This window comes from Saimiri boliviensis, chromosome 19 (assembly GCF_048565385.1).
Source record: "Saimiri boliviensis isolate mSaiBol1 chromosome 19, mSaiBol1.pri, whole genome shotgun sequence".
Classification (NCBI taxonomy): Eukaryota; Metazoa; Chordata; class Mammalia; order Primates; family Cebidae; genus Saimiri; species Saimiri boliviensis.
In genome coordinates this window covers 30,708,903-30,735,737 of record NC_133467.1, presented here as the reverse complement: position 1 = coordinate 30,735,737, position 26,835 = coordinate 30,708,903, and the positions used below count along the sequence as shown (strand labels likewise).

The 26,835-nt window shown below is 45.0% G+C and overlaps 1 protein-coding gene and 1 pseudogene across 1 annotated transcript; both read left to right on the top strand.

The window, feature by feature from the left end:
• The first annotated feature begins 335 nt into the window (after positions 1-335).
• On the top strand, positions 336-25,707 carry PCP4L1 (Purkinje cell protein 4 like 1). Its single transcript, XM_003937988.4, has 3 exons — positions 336-420; positions 23,623-23,677; positions 24,289-25,707. The coding sequence occupies exons 1-3, from the start codon at positions 412-414 to the stop codon at positions 24,429-24,431; spliced, it is 207 nt and encodes a 68-aa protein (XP_003938037.1). The 5' UTR covers positions 336-411; the 3' UTR covers positions 24,432-25,707.
• LOC101052184 (small ribosomal subunit protein uS11-like) lies at positions 12,684-13,211 on the top strand (annotated as a pseudogene).
• Positions 25,708-26,835: the final 1,128 nt, after the last annotated feature.

Genomic DNA, 26,835 nt, shown 5'->3' with positions numbered 1-26,835 from the left:
CCCGACGGTCTCCCCCTCCTTCCCGCTCTCTGTCTTACCCTAGTTTGGAAATGCAGCAGACCTCTAAACCTGCCACCATTGGATGCAAGAGGTTGTCACTCTACGGCAGGAGAAGCTACTATTGGTCGGGCTGGAGGCGGGTACCGAGCTGAGTATAAAAGGTGGGGCCGGAGGCGGTGCGCGGAGGGGCTCTGACAGGACGGGTCGAAAGGGGTCGTCCGGTAGGAACTGGGCGTCGAGAATCCCGGGTGCCAGCGCCAGAGCAGCGGCTCTCCGTACTAATTCCTCTCCTGGTCAGCCGTAGCCCCAGCCGCAGAGCCCGGCAACTCTCAGCCATCGCCCGCGCAGCCCCGAGGGCCCCTCGCCTCACCTGTGCGTGTCGCGCCCCGCGCGCGCTGTCCGGCTGTGGAGATGAGCGAGGTGAGCGGCGCGGCCCCCAGCGCTCTCGGCAGGGCTGCGGCGGGGAGGGGGCTGCAGCTCGGGATCCCAGGGAGGCGAGGGAAAGCTAGGCAGCCCGGAGAACCCTCCAGGGGCGCCCCACTGCCCTCCTGGGAAAGCTCCCACCTCGGGGCGCTGGGAAACGATTGGAAGGCGGGGTGCGGGGAGCTTTCAGTCTCCCCATTGTGGACGGGGCTTTTGGGGGTAACTGGAATCGGCTGTAGAGTCGGGAGGGGGGGGATGCTGAGCTCTCAGGTGGTAGGCCATCCCCTCGGGATACTGCCCTCTGCATCTGTCTTACTGCCCGAGGTTATTCTGGCTCCCCATACCCCCCCTCACTTCGCTTCTATCTCCTCTCTCCTAGGGATGGAAGGCTCTGGCATTCCTTATGCAGCCTCTAACAGGAACTCCATCCCTGGCCCCCGGGGAGGGCCACTATGCCCTTTTAGAAAGGTGGCATCCTGCCCTGCACTCATTGAGCCAGGAACGTTGGAGGGACCTTTTCTGGTATTCAGAAGCCCCTGCCAGCACCTGGGGAGATGTCCCCTTCAAGAATAGACTTCCCTCTGCAGTGCTTGTTACAAACTAGGTCTTTCAGCAGGCTCTGTGGTGTTCATCGTGGCCAGACCCATTCCATTAACTGATTTACTGTTTTCAATGAACACTGTTCACGGGGTAGGGGAGTGAGGGCGGGGGCGGGGGGGGGGTTGTGATCAAAGCAGAGACTTCGGAAAGACGCCTCCCATTGTCTTTTTGTAGGCACAGTCTCATTTCCAAAAACAAGGATCGGCCTTCCCAAGTGAAGTCAGTCTGGATAGTGGCATCACAAGCTTGCCCTCTGCAACCTCTTTCCCGGTACCTACATAGTTGTGTTAAATCCAGCTCCTCCGCTGTACGTCAGATATATATGTAGCTCTGCTCCTTACCTGTGATATAGGCAAAGTACAACACCTTTGTTTCATTTTTTATCTACAAAATGAGGTTGATATTGGTTGTTGTAACAATTAAATGAGATAATAAATGCCAAATACCTTGAACAGGACCTGGCACTTCATATTAGCTATTATCTTTCTGTTTCTGATTTTTTTCCCCATTAGAGTATTACAGAAATTTAACAAGAATTCCCCAAGACATTCGATTACTGAAGGAATAGGACCCTGGCGCCTGGGTTCCAGTTCAGATACTAAAAATGAAGATCTCTACTGACTCCTAACAAAAGTTGTCACCCAGGGAGCTAATTATTGCTGACTGCTGTGTTGTCTTGGTTGCCATGTTCACTAATTTTATCCTGGAAAATTCAGCTAGTTTGGGGGCTGCAGATGAACCACAGTGGTTTCCAGTCCCTCAGCTGGTTGTGATTCTGAGGATGGCAATCTTTCAGAAAGAAAAGAAAAAAAATGCATCAACCTCCTCTTTCAGCTCTAATATGGGAAGAGAGGTTTTCTTTGCCCTCTTTTCACTGAGGTCTAGGGTTCATACCACTCCTACCCCGAGCATTTCTAAATCTGAAAGTTGTAATCCAAGCCATCCCCTGGGAGTTTGTGATCTGAAGGCTATGCCAACATGAGGATTTGTGGTTAGCCTGTGCTTTTTGAGAGAAGTGCACAGCCCCTTTGTAGGACACACTATAGGGCTGGCATTTAGGGTGGTATTTGGTGGAATGATAAACCTGTTTTGTGGCAAATAAAACAATTTGGTGTTTGAGCGGAAAGTCAAGTCTCAGGCGCCCTCCTGATTGAGCAGCTGAATTTGGTTAGCCTTCAGGGCTAGGGGCTCAGTAGAATGAAGAGAGAAGGGTCCACAGATGAAGACTGTTAGTGTATACAAGGCTGCCCAGCCTCCTAGGCTCTCAGAGAGAACTGGTTTTAACTAGCAATTTACATGTAGAAGCTGTCTCCTAATACGGAGCTGAGCCTGGTCTCAGGGATGAGTACTTATAAAAATCCAGAAGCAGCTGTCTCTGAATCAGGTCACAAAGGGGTCTCTGCTTCTCTAGGGGCGAGACCCAGCCTATTTTCTTCTTCTTGTAAAAGTTATGGTAGAAGGTGGAAGTGTTGCCCAGAGCTCTAGGGAGACTCCAAACTGCTTCATTTCTCTCAGCTCAGCCCCATGGGGCTCCTCTTTCAGGCTGAAGAGCCCAGCTCAGGAAAGCCCCGTGTACCTTGAAGCTTACGTAAGTTTCACCTCCCCCAACTGCTTATTTTCTTGCTTCAGAGAAACTGCATGAAATGAGACGATTTGGGATGTCTTTAAGAGACTCCCATTTCAACTGAAGAACAAAACCAGGGAAGAGTCTCCAGACCTAGAACAACCAACAGGGCAGGGGTTCTGGTGGGGCTGCTGGGGAGGATCTTTGGCTCTGCCTTGCCTTTGTGGCTCTTTGCTGTCACTGATTACTGCAGTAGAGCATTTCCCCATGAGTGTGTGCACGCGCATTCGTGCACGAAGGAGCTGCAGGGACTCATCTCCAATTTGTCTGCATTCACAGCTGCAGGCAGGATTTGATTGCTGTGGATCACAGGCTATCTCCTATGGTTTAATAACTTTTTCCTAGTTTCAGTAATGCATGGGAATGGGAGATGTGTTCAGTCTCTGAGGGCTCTTTCCTATAATCCTTTTTCATCCAGTGTAGCTGGCTGCTTAAAGCAGAATTGCTGGTTCTTTTGTAATCCTGTTGCATTTCTCATCTGTGAGGAGCCTCACTGGGGAAATTCCTTGGTCTAGCAGTCATTCTGCTGAAATGGGAGTCATGGACCACTGGTGACAATCATGGTGTCTGTCCTGCGTTTTGGCTGGCAGAGGCTGGAGCAAGGGACAGATCAATTAGAGATGTCATTTAGGGGAGAGCTTAGACCTGGTGCTCCTTCATTATCCTGCTTGCTGTCTTCTTACCTAATGAGAATGGGATATCACACTTTAAAGATTCACACTCTCTCTTCTGTGCACATCTGTCTGCATCTGCCACCTTCCCAACAAGGGAAGTTCAGTTAGAGTGATACTGTTCTGTTATGTGTCCTGAACCAGTTGTTAGGGAACCTGGTGTGGACTTGGAGGAGATCCAAGTTTCTCTCTCTCATTGGTATGTTACTTTTATTTTGGTTATATTGGATATACAAAATAGGAAGGCTGGTCACTTACTGATATTGAAATGCCTTCTACCTCTGGAAACATCTGACTTGGAGTGAGGAAAACCAGAACTTGCTCATCCCTTTTTTAGTTTCCCATTTATGTTACTGGTTTTAGCTGTTTAGGCAGGAGCCTCTGGCGGGTAGAAGCGGCTGACTTTGTCATCCTGTGACCTGGAAATATGGATGATTCTTTCTTTCAACTACAGCTGTAATTTGTTAGCTCTTAGAATATCGTCTTTATAGGGTTAGGCAGCCATAAGTAATATGGCTGAAGTCCAAATACACAAACCTGATGCATCTTTCATGTCTGCCCATGAAGGGTCTTAACTGATGGAAGTGGTGGAGATAGGGTTGCAGGCAGAGAGGATGAAGAAAGATGAATAATTATCTCTTCCAGGTGGTGGTTCTGTGAATGCCTCCTTCTATTTTCTTTCTACTTTTCTCTATTTCTAAATTGTCTTTCATGAGTCTATTTTATCGTAGAGAAAAATAAACTTAGTTCTGCAAGAAATTCCTCAAAATAGAAAGATATCTTTCACCAAGAAAACCTCAAATAAAATATCAAAACATTTTAGCGATGCAATTTTAGATTTGTTAAGGAGCCCTAAAGATCGTCTGGTCCAATCTTATTTTGCAGGTGAGGAAACTGGGGCCCAAAACTTATCTAAGTTTACACAGTACTAGAACCAAGACTAGGGCACAGTACTTCTGACTTCTCATTCTAAAAGAACATTCCACAGGACTCCTTTAACATTTTACTTTGGTAAATACAGAATTATTTGATTAGCGTGCAACCTTTAATGAGTATATTTCAAGTACTTATTTTTCTTTTTTTTGAGACAGGTTCTCTGTCACCCAGGCTGTAGTACAGTGGCACAATCATGGCTCACTGCGGCCTCGAGCTCCTGGACTTAAGCAATCTTCCCACCTCAGCATCCCAAGTAGCTGAGACCACAGGTGCACACCACCATGCCTGGCTAATATTTTTTTTTTTTTTTTTTTTTTTGAGACCGTGTTTTGCTCTTGTTACCCAGGCTGGAGTGCAATGGCCTGATCTTGGCTCACCGCAACCTCCGCCTCCTGGGTTCAGGCAATTCTCCTGCCTCAGCCTCTTGAGTAGCTGGGATTACAGGCATGCTCCACCATGCCCAGCTAAGTTTTTGTATTTTTAGTAGAGACGGGGTTTCACCATGTTGACCAGGATGGTCTCGATCTCTTGACCTCGTGATTCACCCGCCTCGGCCTCCCAAAGTGCTGGGATTACAGGTTTGAGCCACAGCACCCGGCCGGCTGGCTAATATTTTTAAATATTTTTTTGTAGATGCAGGTTTCACCACTTTGCCCATGCTGGTCTTGAACTTCTGAGCTCAAGCAATTCACCATCTCAGGCTCCCAAAGTGCTGAGATTACAGGCATGAGCCACCACGCTTGGCCTCAAGTGTTTTCCTTTTTTTTTTTTTTGAGATGGAGTCTCACTCCATCGCCCAGGCTGGAGTGCAGTGGTGTCATTTCAGCTCACTGCAGTCTCTGCCTCCTGGCTTGAAGCGATTCTCCTGCCTCAGCCTCCAGAGTAGCTGGGATTACAGGCGTGTGCATGCCTGGGTAATTTTTGTATTTTTTTAAGTAGAGACGAGGTTCACCATGTTGTCCAGGCTGGTCTCAAACCCTAGGCCTCAAGTGATCCACCTGTTTCGGCCTCCCGAAGTGCTAGGATTACAGGCGTGAGCCACCACCCCGGCCTCAAGTACTCTATAAGAAATATAGGCTGGGCACGGTGGCTCACGCCTGTAATCCAGCACTTTGGGAGGCTGAGGTGGGAAGATCACAAGGTCAGGAGTTTGAGACCAGCCTGGCCAATATAGTGAAACCCTGTCTTTACTAAAAATATAAAAATTAGTCGGGCATGGTGGCGGGTGCCTGTAATCCCAGCTACTCAGAAAGCTGAGGCAGGATAATTGCTTGAACCTGGGAGGCGGAGGTTGCAATGAGCTGAGATCACACCACTGCACTTCAGCCTGGGACAGAGTGAGACTTTGTCTCAAAAAAATATAAAAGAAGAAACATAAGTAGTGTGGCTGAGTGTGGTGGTGCACGCCTGTAATCCCAACACTTTGGGAAGCTGAGGTGGTCCTCCCACCAGCTCAAACTCCTGCTTGAGCTCAGGAATTTGAGACCAAACCAGGCAACATGGCAAAACCCTGTCTCTACTAAAAATTTAAAAATTAGCTGGGCATGGTGGTGCATGCTTGTGATCCCAGTTATGTGAGAGGCTGAGGTGAGAGGATCTCTTGAGCCTGGGAGGTCGAGGCTGCAGTGAGCCATGATGACACCACTACACTCCAGCCTGGGTGATAGAGACCCTGTCTCTCTCACTCACATAAAAGAAATATAAGCAGTGTGATCTAATAATGCTGAGCAAGAGGATAGAGACAAGAGACCAACGTTAGATAATATTTTATCAACAGGGTACAAACTGGTAGGATACTAGTCAGGGCAGGTACTATCCATTCTTATGCAGGGTGCCTAGTCATCTTAAAAATGGGTGCAGAAAATGTGCTGGGGTGGAGTAGGGAAGCTGATGGGAGTAAAGGAAGTAGGGAGCTTGGAGGCCCTTTTTTCGTGGGTTCTTAATTTCTATATTCATCATTGAGTCCCATAGTTGCAGGAAAGCAGGTGTCTAAGTAAAATTGGTGCACCTGGCCACCAAACAGCCTCTGAATATTCAGTCCTCTTTCGTTTGGCCACTTGACTTCCAAGTAGGGAGTACAAAGGCTTTGGGAAGAGAACAGTTAGGCCAGGTGTGGTGGCTCATACCTATTTTCCCAGCACTTTGGAAGGCTGAGGTGGGAGGATTGCTTCAGCCCAGGAGTTTGAGACCTGCCTGGGCAACATAGCAAGACCCTGTCTTTACAAAAACATAAAAAATTAGCCAAGTATGGTGGTGTGCACCAGCTACTTGGAGGCTGAGGTGGGAGGATTGCTTGAGTCCAGGAGGTAAAGGCTGCAGTGAACTGTGATTGTGCCACTGTACTCCAGCCTGGGCAACAGAGCAAGACCCTGTCGCAGGAAAATAAACAAAACAAAAAACAGCAAGAAGATGGGGAAAGAAGAATGCATTAGGCTGGCAAGGTGAGTGATGAAAGCCTACCGGGATTCAAGCATCCTGAGTGTATGATTTTCTAAATCCATACTCCAGACCTGCTGCTCAAAATGGCTTTACTTGCACTGGAATTATTTTAGCTATAAAAGTAAGCTAAATAAGAGCAGATCCAAAACCACTTTTCTTTTTTTTTTGAGACAGAGTTTCACTCTTGTTGCCCCGACTGGAGTGCAGTGGCGTGATCTCAGCTCACTGCAACCTCCTCCTCCCAGGTTCAAGAGATTCTCCTGCCTCGGCTTCCCAAGTAGCTGGGATTACAGGCACCTTACCCTACACCTGACTAATTTTTTTTTTTTTTGTATTTTTAGTAGAAATGGAGTTTCATCATGTTGGCCAGGCTGGTCTTGAACTCCTGACCTCAGATGATCCACCTGCCTCAGCCTTCCAAAGTGCTGGGATTACAGGTGTGAGCCACTGCGCCTGGCCTCAAAACCACTTATCTGAGAGATCTACATCCCTAAAAGGTGCCCATAAACAAGTATCTAGAAATCTAGACCTTATCAGAGTCTCCTCACTGAAGCCTGATTGCTGTTTCCCTCCGGGTTTACTCCTGAAGGCATGCTCACCTAGATTTCCCAGTACCCTACCCTGGGAAAAGGGGCGCCATTTACCATTCTGTTGTCTCTGGTGCTGCCTCCCTCCCACACAAAGCCCTCCAGCTGAGTGTTTGCTTTGTAGGCTGCAGGGGGGAGTAATACGTTTATTTTGGGATGTTAACACCATGGGTGGGATGCACATTGAAGATTATAGTAATAAATGATGCTTTGGTACTACTGTCTCTCCCCCATTCCCTATCCCCTAGTATAGGATAAAGGCACAGCTTTAAGCTGTGTGCAGAGCACCACAAATAACCACTTATTAAACTGTGGCAGCCCATTGGTGGCGGGGTGGGGGGGGGGTTGGCGCGGAACAGGCTGGGGCTGTTGACTCACTGCTTACCATGAGCTGGCATGGCCAAGAAATTCTGCCTCTGACTCCTGTTGGGGGTACTTCTATTCCAGGAAACAGGGGTGGGATGGCCAAGAGCGGAGGATCAGACAAGGGGGCTTGGGAGCTAGAGCTGTTTAGGTTCTATTTCTGTCTTAGGATGCATCTGAGATATAGGGCATTGGGGAAGTAGTCTATATATTAAGAGAAGAATGTTGTATATAGAACCTGGAATAAGGATTCCTAGTTCTTTTTCTGTTATTATCTTGAGGGTGACCTTGAGCAAGTCTTTCTGAAGCTGTTTGAGGACTGCAGCTGGTTGCTGCACTGAAAGAATTGAAACAGTTCCAACAGTGCTCCAAAAACAGCAGTCTAGGGTCTTCCAGGGGCACTAGAGGATCCCAGAGGCCTCTAAAAGGTTTTTTTTTTTTTCTTTTCTTTTCTTTTTTTTTTTTTTTTTAGCAGTTACCTTCATTTAACACTGGAGGAGAATATGTCAGAGGGATAGAAGGGTCCCAGGGGTGGAGTAGGAGGTTGCAAGCCTCTTTGTTACCACTTAGAAGCAGATCCGCTACCTCCTGTCCCCCTTCACTTCCTGCACCTCTAGAGCAAGCAGTGAGCTTATGAAGCCTAGGATTTATGTCAATACAAAGGCAAGGAAAGAGATTTTTAAAGGCTAGTATTTAGGATTTGTAGGAGTCCGTCCCTTTTTAGGTTTTTCTGCCTTGGACTGTAGGACAGGATTCTGAGTTCCTGTGTCTATCTAAACTAATTCTGGCAGTAAGTACCAAAATGTGTTTATAATGTGTTTTTATTTGCACAGCATCCAAGCTATGTTATGCAAATGCAGGTATAGGTGGTCTAGGTATGGTGAGGTGATCCTTGTTTCTGTTTGTTGCTGCTGGTAACAGCCTGTGCTCTCTCTTTCAAGAGCCCAGTGGGCTGAGGAATATGGGGAAATCTGGGTAGTTGATCCTTTCCAAGGTTCTAACTCACTGCTTAGAGCAGAAGGGGTGACACTATCTTCCCTTTTCTGGTGACAATGGTTGCTGTGGCAACGCTATTAAAGGTGAAAGCCACAAAAGAAGGAAGAAACACAGCCCAAGAAGGGAGCAGGGAGGATTGGGCCTAGAGTTATAGGGTATCTGTTCCCCAATAGTGGCAGCAGAAAAACAGCACCAAACTTGCTACCTTTTTGACTGTCTAGGTGCTTGCCAACACAGAACTATCTTTTTTTTTTTTTTTTTTTTTTTTTTAAGACAGTCTGGCTCTGTTTCCCAGGCTGGAGTGCAGTGACGTGATCTTGGCTCACCACACCATCCACCTCCTGGGTTCAAGTAATTCTCCTGCCTCATTCTTCTGAATAGCTGGGATTACAGGTGCCCGCCACCGTGCCTGGATAATTTTTATATTTTTCATAGAGACAGGGTTTCACCATGTTGGCCAGGCTGGTCTTGAACTCCTGACCTCAGGTGATCTGCCCGCCAAAAAATCCCAAAATGCTGGGATTACAGGCATGAGCCACCATGCCTGACCAACAATACTATCTTGCGAGGCAAGGAATAGACTTATACAATCATTTTCGTGACACAAAAGTGGACTCAATCAAGGAGATATAGATTGTTTACTCCTGAGCACTAATCTCCTTCTCCCTGTGGTGTATAACTTAAAAAAAAAAAGATATCTCAGGGTTCCCAGAGGTTTACAGCCATTCTCAGCACTTTTGGTGAGACATTGGGAAGACAGGGAGATTGTGATTTCTAGAGTTTGTTTAGAGGGAAAAAGAGCATTTATGAAACTCCTATGATAGCAGAATAAGCCTCCAGGGCCCTTCGAGCAATCTCAGGTATTCTATTCCTCTTTCAGTTCCACTTAAAGAAGATCTACTCTGTGGCAACTCACTCTCTGATTCTAGTATTTTAACCCTGCAGTACTTCAGCATCTTGACCTAAACCTATTGTTATATTCAACCCCAGGTGATATTACTTTGGAATAATGATGATTTATTGCAATATGTGCTAGGTATTTTACATAAATTTTCTCTAGCTTCTTTTACCTTTCTTTCTTTTTTTTTTTTTTAATTTGAGATGGAGTTTTGCTCTTCTTGCCCAGGGTGGAGTGCAATGGCACAATTCTGCTCACTGCACACTCTGCCTCCTGGGCTCAAGTGATTCTCCTACTTCAGCCTGCCAAGTAGCTGGGATTATAGGCATGTATCGCCACACTTGGCTAATTTTGTATTTTTAGTAGAGACAGGGTTCAACCATGTTGGTCAGGCTGGTCTCGAACTCCTGACCTCAAGTGATCCACCCACCTTAGCCTCCCAAAGTGCTGGGATTACAGGCATGAGCCACTGTGCCTTGCCCTTTTACTTTTCAAGGTAGATATTATCTCTCTTCTGCAGGTGAGAGATCTGAGCACAGCAAAGCTAAGTAATTTACCAATTGCCACACAGCTAGCAATGGCGGAGCTGATATTTGAACAGATAGTCAATGCAGATCCAGGGTATGAACCCAGATCTGACTGACTCCATCTAGTATGCCGAATTGATGCTCCTAGGAATTTAAAACCTAAGAGAATTTTATTTTTTTCTTTTATCCTCATCCTCTATGTGATGGTAAGGCCTAAGCAAATTTTAATTCACATAATATTCATTGAGTACCTACTGTTACATGACATGGGTTTTAGTTATTGTAGGCTAGACACAAATGGAAAATAGGGACCTTGCTTCAAAAGAAATAAAATCTAGCAGGGTGCTGAGGGTGGGGAAGGGGAGGTAAGACATATTGCCGACACTAAGACATATTACCTGTACTTGTCATGAAGTATATTTCATGTTAGTACAGGTAATATGTCTTATCTGTTACCTGTACTTGTAGTACAGGTAATATGAAATATATTTCATGAGAACGTCTTTCCTTCGTTCTCAGCTCTTTTTCAGGCACATATGTTAAAGGAAAGCAATGACCTGGTTTCTGAATCCCTTTTTCATAACCTCTGAACTGACTACAGAATGGAGGCCCTCAACTGACTGAAAACAAATTTGATTTCAGAAATGTAGATGAGATTGCAAATAAAACAGAGCTCCCTTCATTTATTTAAAAAATACTTAGTGTAACTCATGTGTAAAGGATCAATAGGAATTAATGACATAAAAAGGAGGCAGGGATAAGGGAACCATATGCCAAGGTCCTGAGGTGGGAGGGAACATAGTATGTTCCAGAGATGAAGTTATTGAGATAATCAGAGGCTGCATAATGTAGAGTCTTTTAGGTTGTATTAAGGATTTGGGGCTGGGCGTAGTGGCTTACACCTGTAATCCCAGCACTTTGGGAGGCCAAGGCAGGAGTACTGCCTGAGCCCAGGAGTTTGAGGCCAGCATAGGCAACATGGCAAAACCCAATCTCTACAAAAGATCCAAATATTAGCTAGGTGTAGTGGTGTGTGTCTGTGGTCCCAGGTACTCAGGAAGCTGAGGCGGTGGGGAGATTGATTGAGCCCAGGAGGCCAAGGTTGCAGTGAGCTGAGATTGTACCACTGCATTCCAGCCCTGGAAACAGAGCAAGACCCTGTCTCAAAAAATAATAAAGGGCTGTGCACGGTGGCTCATTCCTGTAATCCTAGCACTTTGGGAGGCTGAGGCGGGTGGATCACCAGAGGTCAGGAGTTCGAGACCAGCCTGTCCAACATGGTGAAACCCCATCTCTACTAAAAATACGAAGATTAGCTGGGTGTGGTAGTGGATACCTGTAATCCCAGCTACTTGAGAGGCTAAGGCAGGAGAATTGCTTGAATTCTGGAGGTGGAGGTTGCAGCAAGCCGAGATTATGCTACTGCACTCCAGCCTGGGCAACAAGAGTGAAACTCCATCTCAAAAAAACCAAAAAATTGGTATTCCTCAATATTGACAATTCCTATTTTCCTAGACCTACTTCTTTCTTCTCTAATGGTAGTTGGAAAAGAAATTCAGGTTGAGGAAGGCTTTATTTATTTATTTATTTATTTATTTTTGAGACAGAGTGTCGCTCTTGTTACCCAGGCTGGAGTGCAATGGCACGATCTCGGCTCACCGCAACCTCCGCCTCCTGGGTTCAAGCAATTCTCCTGCCTCAGCCTCCTGAGTAGCTGGGACTACAGGCACACGCCACCATGCCCAGCTAATTTTTTGTATTTTTAGTAGAGACGGGGTTTTACCACGTTGACCAGGATGGTCTCGATCTCTCGACCTCATGATCCACCCGCCTCGGCCTCCCAAAGTGCTGGGATTACAGGCTTGAGCCACCGCGCCCGGCCTATTTATTTTTTAACTGACATCCTTAAGTCATATGTTTATTTACTTCTTAGAGAGGAAAGCTTTATATGTAAGAGTATAGGGAACTGATTGTCAAGATTCCTGAGGAGGAGAAGCGTGATGGGATCTAGCGCTCAGATGGCAGGACATCATCTCAATGCTGACAAATGCTCTGGGAGGAAATGGACAGGGTAAGTTTCCTGGAAGTGGGAGGCAATTAAAAGGGTAGATACTCCTGGGGAAAGTATTAGGGAAAGGGGGAATGTTACTATGTCATGTTCCTCTCTGCAATCTCAAAGCCTAAAGGAAAAAGGATCCTTAAGCCAATAAGACTTTCCCTTTCCTTCTTCCCCATGGGAAGGGAGAATCCACAACTTTGAGCTGTAGAGGAAACAAAAGAGTACTCATGGGGAATTGACAGCATCACCAAGATGATGGAATGGAACATTGGTACACATCAGCCTCGGAGGCAAGGAGAAAATAAATATAGAAAGGTAGGCAAGGAAAGAAACTAGAACCCTCTGGGGAGAATAAATTAGGGAAAAGAGTTGATGGGCCTCACAGTTGCTAATTAGTGTTGGTATCTATTGAGAAGTGAGAAGCATTTAGTCCCAGCTTGGGTTCAGGTGGCTCACGCCTGTAATCTCAGCACTTTGGGAGGCCGAGGCTGGAGTATTGCTTGAGTGAGAATATGTTTAAAAAAACAAACAAAAAAACAGCTTTCTGGTGTGGAGTCCGGAGACAACGTGCAGAAATGGCACCTTGAAAGGGGAAGGAAAAGAAGGAAGAACAGGTCATCAGCCTTGGACCTCAGGTGGCTGAAGGAGAGAATGTATTTGGTGTCTGCCATATCTTTGCATCCTTCAATGACACTTTTGTCCATGTCACTGATCTTTCCGGCAAAGAAACCATCTGCCATGTGACTGGTGGGATGAAGGTGAAGGCAGACCGAGATGAATCCTTGCCGTATGCTGCTATGTTGGCTGCCCAGAATGTGGCCCAGAGGTGCAAGGAGCTGGGTATCACTGCCCTACACATCAAACTCTGGGCCACAGGAGGAAATAGGACCAAGACCCCTGGACCTGGAGCCCAGTCGGCCCTCAGAGCCCTTGCCCGCTCGGGTATGAAGATCGGGCGGATTGAGGACGTCACCCCCATCCCCTCTGACAGCACCCGAAGGAAGAGGAGTCGCTGTGGTCACCATCTGTGAACAAGACTCCTCAAAATGTTTTCTGTTAATAAATTGCCTTCATGTAAAAAAAAAAAACCCACCAAAAATCCCATTTAGTCCTGTGTGGGCAGTGAGGCTGAACTGAACCAACCTCCAAGCTCACTAGAAACTTGGAATAACAGGCTTGAATGACAGTGACAGAGTCACTTGAAATGGAAGGCAGTAGGATGATCCTACACATGGAATTCTGACTCTGAAGGGCTGGGTTGTGGCTCTGTGAGTAAAGAACACATATGTAAACTATGGCTGTCCTCCAGGAGTCAGCCTCGTGTGTCAGGAGACCCACTGAGAAACATTAAGATGAAAACTGGAATCAGGGTGGTTAGATCAATGAGCAGAAATCTGAGTGACAGGCATGGTCTGGGATCAGGTTGCCAAATATTAATGACATGCAAAATTGCTCCATAATGGCAGGACTGAACCCTGTTCCCCAAGTTCCTTGTGGAGTATATGTGAAGATAGTGTTGTACACGAATGCACATGCATGCCCATGTGTTTGATTGGACATTGAGAAAGGACATAGTATAATGATCAAAAGCATGGACTCAAGCCGGGCGCGGTGGCTCACGCCTGTAATCCCAGCACTTTGGGAGGCCAAGGCGGATGGATCACGAGGTCAAGAGATCGAGGCCATCCTGGTCAACATAGTGAAACCTCGTCTCTACTAAAAATACAAAAAATTAGCTGAGCATGGTGGCACGTGCCTGTAGTCCCAGCTACTCAGGAGGCTGAGGCAGGAGAATCTCCTGAACCCAGGAGGCGGAGGTTGTGGTGAGCCGAGATCGCGTCATTGCACTCCACCCTGGGTAACAAGAGCGAAATTCCGTCTCAAAAAAAAAAAAAAAAAAAAAAAGCATGGACTCTAGAGCCAGACTGCCTGGGTTCAAATCCTAGCTTTGTGGCTTGTTTGGTCTATGACTTTGGGCAAGATAACCTCTCAACTTCAATTTCCTTCTCCGTGGAAATAATTATACCCTATTTTATAGGTCTGCTATAATTATTCAATGTGTTAGTGATTGTAAAGTGCTTAGAAAAGTAGCTGGCACATAGTGTATTATACATGATTGCTCACATATATAAAGTAAGTTGACATTCTGAAATCTTTGCTTTCTTCCAGTTCCCCTAGATGGGTCCTATAAGGAGAAGGAAGGATTTGCTAAACCATTTCATTGTTGTTGTTTCTGGTCAGAAAAGCTCAGTATTGAAAGGAGTAGAAGGCTGGGTACAGTGGCTCACTCAGGTAATCCCAGCACTTTGGGAGGCCAAGGCGAGTTGGATCACCTGAGGTCAGGAGTTCGAGACCAGCCTGGCTAACATGGTGAAACCTTCCCTCTACTAAAAATACAAAAATTAGCCGGGCGCGGTGGCTCAAGCCTGTAATCCCAGCACTTTGGGAGGCTGAGGTGGGTGGATCACGAGGTTGAGAGATTGAGACCATCCTGGTCAACATGGTTAAACCCCGTCTCTACTAAAAATACAAAAAATTAGCTGGGCATGGTGGCACGTGCCTGTAATCCCAGCTACTCAGGAGGCTGAGGCAGGAGAATTGCCTGAACCCAGGAGGCGGAGGTTGTGGTGAGCCGAGATCGCGCCATTGCACTCCAGCCTGGGTAACAAGAGCGAAACTCCGTCTCAAAAAAAAAAAAAAAACCAAAAAAAAAAAACACAAAAATTAACTGGGAGTGGTGGCACATGCCTGTAGTCCTAGCTACCTGGGAGGCTGAGGCAGGAGAATCACTTGAACTCAAGAGTTAGAGGTTGCAGTGAACTGAGATTGTACCATTGCACTACAGCCTGCATGACAAGAGCAAAACTCCATCTAAAAAAAAAAAAAAAAGTAGAGGAGCACCTGTGAGGTTTGTGATCCATACCTGGCTAGAATGAGGAGCTGAAAATTGCTGACCTGTTACAGTTCTTGCAGTTTGGCCTCACTCCTCCGGAGGTATGAGTTTTTGTAAGAAACAGTAGAGTATGTGGTTTCTGGTTCACCCAGAGTGGCCCTCTATGCCTCCTTTGTTTATGTGAAGTATGGTTAGTCTGATGGCTTGCAGATGCATATACCAGAGGACCTTAATTCATCTAAAATTGCTGTCATTCTGGAAGATAAACAAGAGGATTGAGGCAGAGGCCAGGGACTAATAAAGGACTGAGCACCGTATAGAGGGTGGAAGCAGGCAACTTGTGATCTAACTGCCCCCACCCCTAACCTCAGCAAATCACAAATAACTAAATCCAGATCTAGAGTAGCTATTTTGAGAACAAGCTAGAGAGAAAGGAGGAAGAGGGGCAGGAGATAAAAGCCCCTGTACCCTTTTCAGCAGAAGGCGAGAGGGAGATTTCAAGAGGCATTGTGAGGAATAGTTTTCTTCTCCTTACAGCATCCTTTTCTGGTTTCCCAAGTGGAGACCCCCATTTTTAGATTATTATCTCTCATAAATTTAACCTAAATGGAGCTGGAAACCCCGGGGGTGGGGGGACCAGATGGCAGCTGAGCCACTGCTCCATTCCAGCACCAGTGATCTCAGGAGGGGATGGGGAGGGGAAGCAGCTGGCAGGGCAGAGGGAAAGTGGCAGCCTGTGTGGTTTAGTCCTGACACATATTCCTGCTTAGGATTCTCAAGGTCCGCTGATATAGGAAGGAACATAGAGGAAACAGCCACCTGAGGGAAACTATTTGGAGTCAGTGTCCAGATTTTCCTTCAGAGAGGAGGGGTTGGGGTGAGAGAAAAGATCTGATGGATTAAGCGAACAGGCTTAGAGTCAGGCAGAGGGATAATGGCTAAATCGTGGATCAGAGTCTGAGATTTACTGGCAAAAGAGCATAGGCTTTGAAGTCAGAAATTATGAGACTATAGAATTTGCCTCTTAACCTATGACCCTCTCATCTGGACAGTTGCTGTTATCATATTAACTGCACACTCCATCCAGGTCATACATTTTTTTTTTTTTTGAGATAAAGTCTCACTCTCACCCAGGCTGGAGCGCAGTGGTGCGATCTCAGCTCACTTCAACCTCTGCCGCCCCAGGTCAAGCAATTCTCCTGCCTCAGCCTCCCCAGTATCTGGGATTACAGTTGCCTGCCACCATGCCCAGCTAATTTTGTGTTTTTGGTAGAGACGGGGTTTCACCGTCTTGACCAGGCTGGTCTTGGACCCCTGACCTCAAATGATCAGCCCACCTCACCCTCTCAAAGTGCTGGGATTATAGATGTCAACCACGGTGCCTGGCCAGGTCATACTTTTGCAGTGTGGACAAACCTCTTGTGATGACAGTGTTCCTGTGGGAGGTGTCATCTCAGTAACTACTAGGACATTTTATCGATTATGTACAAAATTAAGAAAAGAAAAACATTTGACCACAGAGAGATTATGGGGAGAGAAAGAGTAACAACTGGGCCAGTCTCCTAAGCCTCAAGAACAGGCCTTCCTCATATGGAATCTTTCTTTTGGTCAAAGGGGAACAAGCAGGAATTCCATAGGGTTTCAAGAACATCTTTATGTATGGTCTTCCAGATTTTTAAATGAAAATGTATATGGGCCTGGCACGGTGGCTCATTCCTGTAATCCCAGCTCTTTGGGAGGCTGAGACAGGAGGATTACTTGAGTCCAGGAGTTTGAAACCAGCCTGGGAAGCATAGCAAGACCCAGTCTCTACAAAAAATACAAAAATTAGCCAGGTGTAGTGGGGTGACTATAGTCCCAACTACTTTGGAGGCTAAAGTGGAAGGATCGCTGGAGCCTGAGAGATTGAAGCTGCAGTCAGCCATGATTGTGCCACTGCACTCCAGGCTTGGTGACAGAGCAAGACCTTATCTCTTAAAAAAAAAAAAAAAAAAAAAAAAGGGAAATGTATATATGTACATAGACAAACACATATTTATCTTACACAAAATTTGGACCATATAATTTATAACCTAGTTTGTAAAACTTCCCCATGTCAAGTACAATATTGCATTAGCATTTTAAATAATTTTTATTCTTTTTTTTTTTTTTGAGACGGAGTTTCGCTCTTGTTACCCAGGCTGGAGTGCAATGGCACGATCTCGGCTCACCGCAACCTCCGCCTCCTGGGTTCAGGCAATTCTCCCACCTCAGCCTCCTGAGTAGCTGGAATTACAGGCATGCGCCACCATGCCCAGCTAATTTTTTGTATTTTTAGTAGAGACGGGGTTTCACTATGTTGACCAGGATGGTCTCGATCTCTTGACCTCGTGATCCACCCGCCTCGGCCTCCCAAAGTGCTGGGATTACAGGCTTGAGCCACCGCGCCCGGCGTAAATAATTTTTATTCTAAATGATCTCCTTATTTCCTTCTTTTTTTCTTTTTAAATTTTATTTTTTTAATACAAGAAATTACAAAAAATAATAGAGAACTAAAAAGGTAAATCTCCAAAAGAGCTTCTGAGAGAGAAAGAGAGAGAGGAAAAAAATCCTAGAGGAGAAAGACTGACATGGAACAAAGGAGGGAAAAGAGAGAGAGCGAGAGAGAGAGAGAGAGAGTTAGAGTGAGAAAGTCAGAGAGAGAGTGTGTCACACAGAGAGAGAGAGAGAGAGTCAGAGTCAGAGAGTGAGAAAGAATCAGAGAGAGTGAGAGAGAGAGAGTTAGAGTGAGAGAGTCAGAGTGTGTCACAGAGAGAGAGTCAGAGTCAGCGAGTCAGAGAGAGAGAGAGAGAGAGTCAGAGTCAGAGAGTGAGAAAGAGAGAGAATCAGAGAGAGAGAGAGAGAGAGAGAGAGAGAGAGAGAAAGAGACAGAAGTAGTCTCCTTATTTCCTTCTCATGTTTTATTGGGACCATTTACCAGAATTGAAAGAATAGTTCAAGCCAGGCGTAGTGGCATTACACCTATTATCTCAGCTATTTAGGAGGCTGAGGAGGAAGAATTGCTTGAGTCCGATAGTCTGAGACTGGCCTGTGCAGTATAGTGAGACCCTGTCTCAAACAAACAAATAATTAGAGTTAATAAATGAATTCAACAAAGTTGTTGGATACAAGATCAATATATAAAAATTAGTGGTGTCTCCAAACACTGTCAATGAAAACTCCAAAAAAGGAAATTAAAGCAATTCCTTAAAGAAAGAAAAAATAGTTTAATATATGTCCATATGTCTTCCACTTAGATTCAGTAATTGTTAGCATATTAGCATATGTGTCAGCATGTGACAATATTTGGTCTTATGGAGACAGTACAGACTGTTGGTTAGGGGTATGGAGTCGGTCTACCTGGGTGCCAAACCCAGGTCCACTGTTTTCTATTGTGTGATTTGACTTGGACAAGTTCCTTAACATCTCTCTAAGCCTGTTTTCCTCAACTATAAAATAGGGTGCCATCTTAGAGATTTCAGAGGATTAGATGGGATAATGTTTGGCATATAATAAACTGTAAATATTATTTGGGTCCTTCTCTAAAATCACTTAGCCTGGAAAATAGAAACAGTATCTTGATTACTTTCACCTTAAATTCATGGCCACTAACTCCCAATGTGCCCTTTGTGCTATCTGGTAAGCGTGCTACATCTTCAGGGTCTTGTTGTGTTGCCCAGGCTGGTCTTGGACCCCTGGGCTTAAGTGATCCTCCTGCCTCATCCTGTATCTCACCAGTTCACTGTTATTTTCTTAGATTATCCTTTCACTCATTCTCCTCTTTCCTTAAACATTTAATACTTCCTATGCTTTCTTCACTCTCAGCTGATACCTGTCTTTCTTGTTTCATTGAGACAATGGAAACAATCAGAAGAAAACTTCTATACATTTCTACATCTACCTTTCCTGCATCTATGTCTTCATTCCTATATTGTAGGTAAACTGTCTATATACCTATCTAAGGGCAATCCCTCCACTTATGCACCAGATCTATTTCCTGTTGCCCGATCAAGACATCACTCTGGTAATTGTCCCCTCTCCTGCATCATCAGTTTTTTTCTTCCCTACTAAATTGTTTCCATCAGCATTTAAAATCTCCCATCTTACGAAACCCTCTCATAATCCCACATTCATCTCCAACTAATGTCCAATTTCTCTGCTGCCCTTTAAAGAAAGGCTCTTTGATAGAACTCTCTCTACTCAAAAATATATGGACAGATCCAACTTATTTTAGGTTTTAATACTTCCTATTGTCTTCATCACTACCACCCTAGTACAAGCCCTATCATCTTGCTTGTTTGTACCACTGCAAGACCCCCCTGCCGTGACTTTTCTTTTTCAAGATAGAGTCATGCTCTGTCACCCAGGCTGGAGTGCAGTGGCAGGTTGCTCGCTGCAACTTCCACCTCCTGGGTTAATGCAATTCTCCTCCCTCAGTCTCCTGAGTAGCTTGGATTACAGGCATGTACCACCATACCCAGCTAATTTTTGTATTTTTAGTAGAGACAGGGTTTCACTATGTTGATCAGGCTAGTGTTGAACTCCTCACCTTGTGATCCACCCACCTCAGCCTCCCAAAGTGCTGGGATTACAGGCATGAGCCACCTCGCCTAGCTGCAAGACCCTCTTAATTGTTTTCCCTGGTTTCTCTCTTGCACCTCTATTTTCTTTCTTTTCTTTTTTTTTCTTCTCTCTTTCTTTCATAAAGATGGGGTCTTGCTACTTTGCCTGAGCTGGTCATGAACTCCTGGACTCAAGAGATCCTCCCACCTCAGCCTCCCAAAGTACTGGGATTATAGGCATGAGCCACCATACCCAGCCAGTCTATTTTCTATGCATCTGTCAGAACAATCCTTTAAAAATATGAGAGACCATGTTTTCCTCTGCCCCAAAATGTATAATGCCCTTTTTATCAACTTAGAAAAAAATCTAAATTCTTTGCCCTGTTCTAAAGACACATATTCTGGCTATCTACCTAACCTCATTTCTTATATTCTCTCCCTTACATAGCTTCAGCCATGATAGTCTCCCTTTCTCTTTCCTCTACCCTTCCAATTCTCTCACTCTGTTACTCAGGCTGGAAGTGCAGTGGCATAATCTCAGCTTACTGCAACCTCCGCCTTCCAGGCTCAAGTGATCCTCCCACCTCAGCCTCCTGAGTAGCTGGGGCCACAAGTGCATGCCACCATGTTTGGTTAGTTTTTGTAGTTTTTGTAGAGATTGTATTTCACCTTGTTATCCAGGTTGGTCTTGAACTCTTGGACCCAAGCGATTACAGCCGTGAGCCACTGTAGCTGGCCCATGATGTTTTGTTTTTTTTGCTTGTTTGTTTGTTTTTGCTCTTCCTTGAGCATACAGGCACAAACCTGCTTCAGGGACTTTCTACTGATATTTCATCTGCCCAGAGGATCATTTCCCAGACATTTACATAGTTTGTTCTTTTTTTTTTTGAGATGGAGTTTCGCTCGTTACCCAGGCTGTAGTGCAATGACGCAATCTCAGCTCACCGCAACCTCCGCCTCCTGGGTTCAGGCAATTCTCCTGCCTCAGCCTCCTGAGTAGCTGGGATTACAGGCACACGCCACCATGCCCAGCTAATTTTTTTGTATTTTTAGTAGAGACGGGGTTTCACCATGTTGACCAGGATGGTCTCGATCTCTTGACCTTGTGATCCACCTGCCTCAGCCTCCCAAAGTGCTGGGATTATAGGCTTGAGCCACCGCACCCGGCCAGTTTGTTCTTATATATCATTAAAGCCTTTACTCAAATGTCTGTCTTCAGAGAGACCTGACTACTCTGCTTTATTTTCTTTTATGACATTTTGCTAACTGATGTATTTGTTGAATGAGTGCAAGGACTTTCTTTTGCTCACTGCTGTATGCCCAATGCCTAGAATAATACTTGGCATGTGATTAGGCACTGATATACTTGTTGAATGAATCTTTTTGCTTCTTTTATACCTCTTTAGCATATAGAACAGTGCTGAATACAAGTAAGTGCTTGATAAGTATTGAAATGGGGTGGAAACAGCATAATCTACAGAACATAAATTGGATTCCATCAGTTTCTTAAAGCAGAACCCTTATATCTGGCAGTCATTCAACAAAGGTTTACATCTCTAAAATGTGTGTGTGGGGGTATTCCTAAATACTCCACTAAGCTGTTCCAAGAATTAGATGAGAAAACCTTTATGAAAGCACCCAGTTTTTTGTATTTTGTTAAATATAAAGTACTCAAAATTATGAAGTGAATAAACAGGCTCCAAAGATACCAAGTTCAGGAGTGACTCTATCTGCAGATGAAGCATACTTTGAGATCGATGAATGTCCAGATGAAGTAGCCTTATTAATATGATTCTGAGGAAGGAGAATTACTATTGTTTTTTTTTTTTTAGAGCTAGGGTCTTTCTATGTCTTGCCAGACTGGCCTTGAAGTCCTGGGCTCAAGGGATCCTCCTGAGTAGCTGAGACTACAGCTGTATGCCACTGTACCTGGCCTTACTATTACATTTAATTTAACTTTCCATCTGAGCAGGGAACCTAGAAAAAAGCATACATAGCACCTGATTAGTCTCACTTCAAATTCATGATCTCCTGCCTCATGAGGGGCCTTAATGTCCCCAGCAACCCTATCGCTGTTCCCTAGTCCATTTACTCTCCTACTCTCCTAGATTAGTATTTTATACCTTCTTTCTACCTTCCTTTCTTTAATACCTCTTTCTTCCTCCTCTTGGATGATGACTTTGTTATGCATTTTACTTCAAAAATAGAAACAATTAGGGAGACCCTCCAAATGTTCCCTGTGCTTACACCTGGGCCCCTAAGCTCTGCCTTCCCTCCAGTTCCTGTGGGTAAGCTAGTCTGGCTCCTATTCAAGGCCAGCCACCTACTGATGCATTAGATCTCATCCCCTCTCTCCTATTCCAGTAATGATCCTCTTTCTCTCCTACAGTTTTTACTTGCCTACTGGATCATTTCCATAAGAACACAAACATTTTGTAATTCTGTCATCTTAAATAAGATCTTGTGACCCCCATATTCACCAAATGTTATACTCCCATTCCTGTTTTTGGAATTATGTCTGTATTTGCTGTTGCAATTTCTCTCTTCCTTTGTCCTCTTGAGCCCGTTACAATCATTCCCTCCTCTTGCTCCCCTCCTTCACGGAAACTTCTCTTATCAATGCCACCAGTGATCTCCCCACAGCAAAACTCAATGGTCAATCCCGTTCTCATCTTGCTTGGCTTACCTGCAGAATTAGACATAGTCATTCTCTACTCCCTGAAATATTTTCTTCACATGGCTTCTACATTACTGTAATCTCTTGGCTTTTCTTCTACCTGGCTCTTCTCTATCGTGTTGATTTTTCTTCATTTCTGCAATTCTAATCAGTGGGATGCCCTAGGATTTGATCCTCTTCTCTATCTGAACTCACTTTCTTGGTGATCCCATTCAGTCTCATGGCTTTAAAAGCTATCCCTATACCAATAGCTTCCTAATTTATATCTGTAACCCATGACCTTCTTTTTTAACTCAAATATTTAATTGTTTATAAAAGCATTTTTCTTGGATAATTGTCATCTCAAACTTGTTAAAAATAAGTTCCTTATCCTCCCCCTAAATCTCCTCTCCCTTTTTTCTACATCTCAGGAAATGGCAACTCTATTTTTTTCAGATCATCAGGCCAAAATTTGGAATCATCCTTGACCTTTCTCTTTCTCACAATGCCATTTTTTGAATCAACAAATCATATTGGTCATAGCTGGAAAATATACCCAGAATCCAATCATTTACCGTCTTCACCACCACCATGCTGATTCAAGCTACCATCGTTTCTTGCTTGGTTTTCTGCAATACCCTCTTAACAGACTTCTCTGCCTCCTTTCTCATTTCCATTTTATGCAAATCAGAGGTCTCCAGTGACTTCTCATCTCACTTGTAGTCACAGTCAAACTCCTTAGAAAGACTTCTAAAGCCCTACATAATCTGCTTCCACCCCCAGTTAACTATGTTCTCATCTCCATTAATCTTTCCTCCTTCCTCTCTCCACTCCAGCTGTACTGGTCTGCTATCCCGCAAACAGGCTAGTCACACTTCCAACCCAGAGCCCTTGAAAACTCCAGCCAGTTATCTATGAGCCTTACTTCCTCATTTCCTTCAGCTCTTTGGTCAAATGCTGCTTTTCAGAGAAGCTTTTCCTGACTACTCTGTGTAAAACTGTATTCTTCAATTTCCACCCCAGTACTTACTACCTCCTTTCCTTCCCTTTTCTCCATAGCACTTATCATCATAGTTGTCATTTTATGTGCTTTATTTGTCTCTGTATATACTGGAATGTAAGCTCCATGAAGGCAGAATTTCTTTGTCTGTTTTGTCCTCTACACTTGCTAGCATCAATAAATCTTTGTTGAATAAATTTTGATGATTTTTCATCTGGTCTCTGATCTCCAGACTCACTTTTTCAAAAGACTAAGGGAATGCACCTGGTAATAGGAGGGCTTGAGAGTATATAAGTGGTCTAAGGTGATGGCACCTTCAAAATACTTCCACGAATATCTAATATTCTGATATTCTGATTTTTTTTTCCAGCTTAATACCGAAACATCCCCAGCAACCAACCAGGCAGCTGGCCCAGAGGAAAAAGGTGAGTAGGGTTGGGCTAGGCTGTTTATAGAGCAGGTAACTGTAGAGACATGAAGACAAGTAGAAAGAGTCTGGAATTTCCTAAAGTCAGACATGGAAGGAATAAGAACATGGATAAGTGAAACAAAGGACCAGGTTAGAACTATAGTACTGTATCTATAGGCTTCCTTCTACTTTTCCTAGTAAGTAAACCTATAGTACTTACTCTTTGATTTTAGAAACTGAGTCTGGAGTGTTGGGAGAGAGGGGTACAAGGTAAGAAACTTATCAAAAGTCCCAGCATTATCTCCATCAGAAATTGAGGGAAAGCTGAGGAAAGCGAGTGTGCTTTGGGACTTGAACTGTACGATTTATGAATGAGTGATAGAAGAAGACATTTGTTGTTTATTTCAAGAGTAGCAGAACTCCTTTAAGTAACTATAGCTAATTCCCAGCCTAAGTACCTTGACTCAAACTTCTAGAGGAATTATGAGGCATTCATAGTCCTAGCAAAAATTGGGGGACCCCACAGTCTGGCACAAAATGGACCTCACCTCACTGTATTGGGGGCCTGGAGAAAGGGGCTGGAGCAGCTCAGGTTGACTTATTAATGAGTCTCCCAACTATCTGCAGGAAAAGCTGGCAATGCCAAGAAGGCAGAGGAGGAGGAGGAGATTGACATTGATCTGACAGCACCAGAAACAGAGAAGGCTGCCCTTGCTATTCAGGGCAAGTTTCGGCGATTTCAGAAAAGGAAAAAGGATCCCAGCTCCTGAATGGCCAGCCTTGCCCTTCACCTTCCCCCTGGCCCCTTCTCTCCCCTTCTTCACAGCCCTGACTCCCGTGCATCTTTGTCCCTTGTCCCTCCAGCCTTTCCTTGAGGCAAGTTCAACCCTTATATATTCTTGTATCTGGCCCCCTTAAGCCATCACAGAAGTAGAGGCACAAGAGAGGTGGAGAAGATGAAGACTTCAATCAGCAGCCACTTGTCTAAGGGTGGAACAATTTCTTCTTGGGATAAGGTTCTTTGATCAGTAGCTATGCCTGTCCTGTAGAATTAAACAAGAGGCTCTGAGGCTGAGAGAGCTCCCCAACTGCAATGTGGGAAGGAGGGGAAGGCCTTCAAAGTAGGGTACTTGAGGGTGGAACATATGCACTGTTCTGCTAGTTACAGCATTCACACTTCAGGTAACATTTTTTTCCCCTTTCAGATCCTTCTGCACCAACTCCAACTTCCCCTCCCAGGATCTAAGCCACAGTGGGGATGGGGGCCTCCCTTTCTCCCTAGGCAGACCTCAATCAAGCAGCTTACCACATAGTGCATGCTAAATAGATTAGTTCCAAGGAAGGGAGACTGGAATGGTGGTGTCAAGGAAAACGCTCCCTCATCATCTAGTCTAGGACCATAAGGGGCAGAAGCAGAAGAGGTTCTAGGGCCCCAGGCCGGGGAATGAGAAGTAGGGTAGATATAGGGAGGAAAGAACAGTGAAGAAGCGGGGCCGGGCACGGTGGCTCACACCTGTAATCCCAGCACCTTGGGAGGCTGAGGTGGGTGGAGTTCGAGACCAGCCTGACCAACATGAAGAAACCCCATCTCTACTAAAAATACAAAGTTAGCTGGGCGTAGTGGTACATGCCTGTAATCCCAGCTACTCAGGAGGCTGAGGCAGGAGAATTGTTTGAACCCAGGAAGTGGAGGTTGTGGTGAGCCGAGATTGTACCACTGTACTCCAGCCTGGGCAACAAGAGCAAAACTTCATCTTAAAAAAAAAAAAAAAGAAAAACGAAGGAGGGGAAATCTCTGAAACACATTACTACTGGGAAAAGGGTACTACATGAAGGATTCTTGGGGCTTTGCTAACCTGCCTGGCTCTATTTCCCAAGTCTAGCCATCCCCAGAAACCACACAAACCAAGTGACTCCTGTAGTTCCCATTTGCCCCACCGTGGATTGGAGTCGGGGCAAAAATGGAATAGCCACTCTGTGATTTTAGCATGTTTAATAATTATGACAATAAACCTCCCCCTCCCATCCACAAATGGGGTCGTTTAACCTCTACTAATGTTTTTTCTTGGGAGGAATGTGAATATAAGCCTGAGGGGCCTCAGGGAGTGGGGTGGAACAACTGCATTGATTGTGTGGTGGCACAAGAAACTAACACTGCCTGAGCAATTTTCAGACTGAAGCCAACCCTGCCTCCCCCCACCCCTACCGATCTTGCCCTCACCTTGATTTGCCACCCACACTGTCTCTGTGTTGCTGTCACCGCCCCCAGGGTGCACCTGCAAGAGTGCTCATCTTCCCTTTCTCCTTCCAGCTGACAGCGTGCTGGGTACGCATCCCTCTGAAAACAAACTTAGTCTTTTTTGCTCCAGATTCCCAAATGACCTATCTTAGATTTCCTTCTTGCTTTGTCTTCTTACCACATTCTCCCCTCCCCTCCCTCTGTTTATCAAATGCAAGGGAAGGAAAAGACTCTGCTGGTCACTAGAGAGCACCACGGTTGCACTAAAATTTTAAACCACGAGTTACATAAAATGATGGCTTTTAAGTAGCTTACATTGCTGAGAAATTACCTCTATACACTAAAACCAGAAGCCAAATGCTTAAAGATTGAGCAAAGAATGATCCTTTTTTTTGTCACTCCCTTCCCTTTTTAATTTTTTTTTCCTTTTCAATTGTTTTTATCGTGGTAAAACAAAATTTTCCATCTTAACCATTTTGAAGTACAGTTTAGTGGCATCAAATACATTCAGTAATACTGTGTAACTATCATGACTATCCATCTCTGTAACTCTTTTCACCTTGTAAAGCAAACTCTACATCTATACCCTTTAGACAATAACTCTCCATTTCCTCTCTTCCCAGCCTCTGGCAGCCACCATTCGACTTATCCCTGAGTCCCCTTCTTCATATTTAAGACCATTTATGGTGGTCTTTGGTCCCTTCTTGATTTAAGAATATAGAAGTCAGGCCAGGTGCAGTGGTTCACGCCTATAATCCCAGCACTTTAGGAGGCCGAGATGGGTGGATCACCTGAGGTCAGGAGTTTGAGACCAGTCCGGCCAACATGGTAAAATCCCATCTCTACTAAAAAAATACAAACTTAGCTGGGCATGGTGGCAAATGCCTGTAATCCCAGCTACTTGGGAGCCTGAGGCAGGAGAATCGCTTGAACCC

Coding starts and splice junctions, on each gene's coding strand:
- PCP4L1 (XM_003937988.4), top strand. Junction 23,678..24,288: donor AGCTGGCCCAGAGGAAAAAG/GTGAGTAGGGTT, acceptor AACTATCTGCAG/GAAAAGCTGGCAATGCCAAG.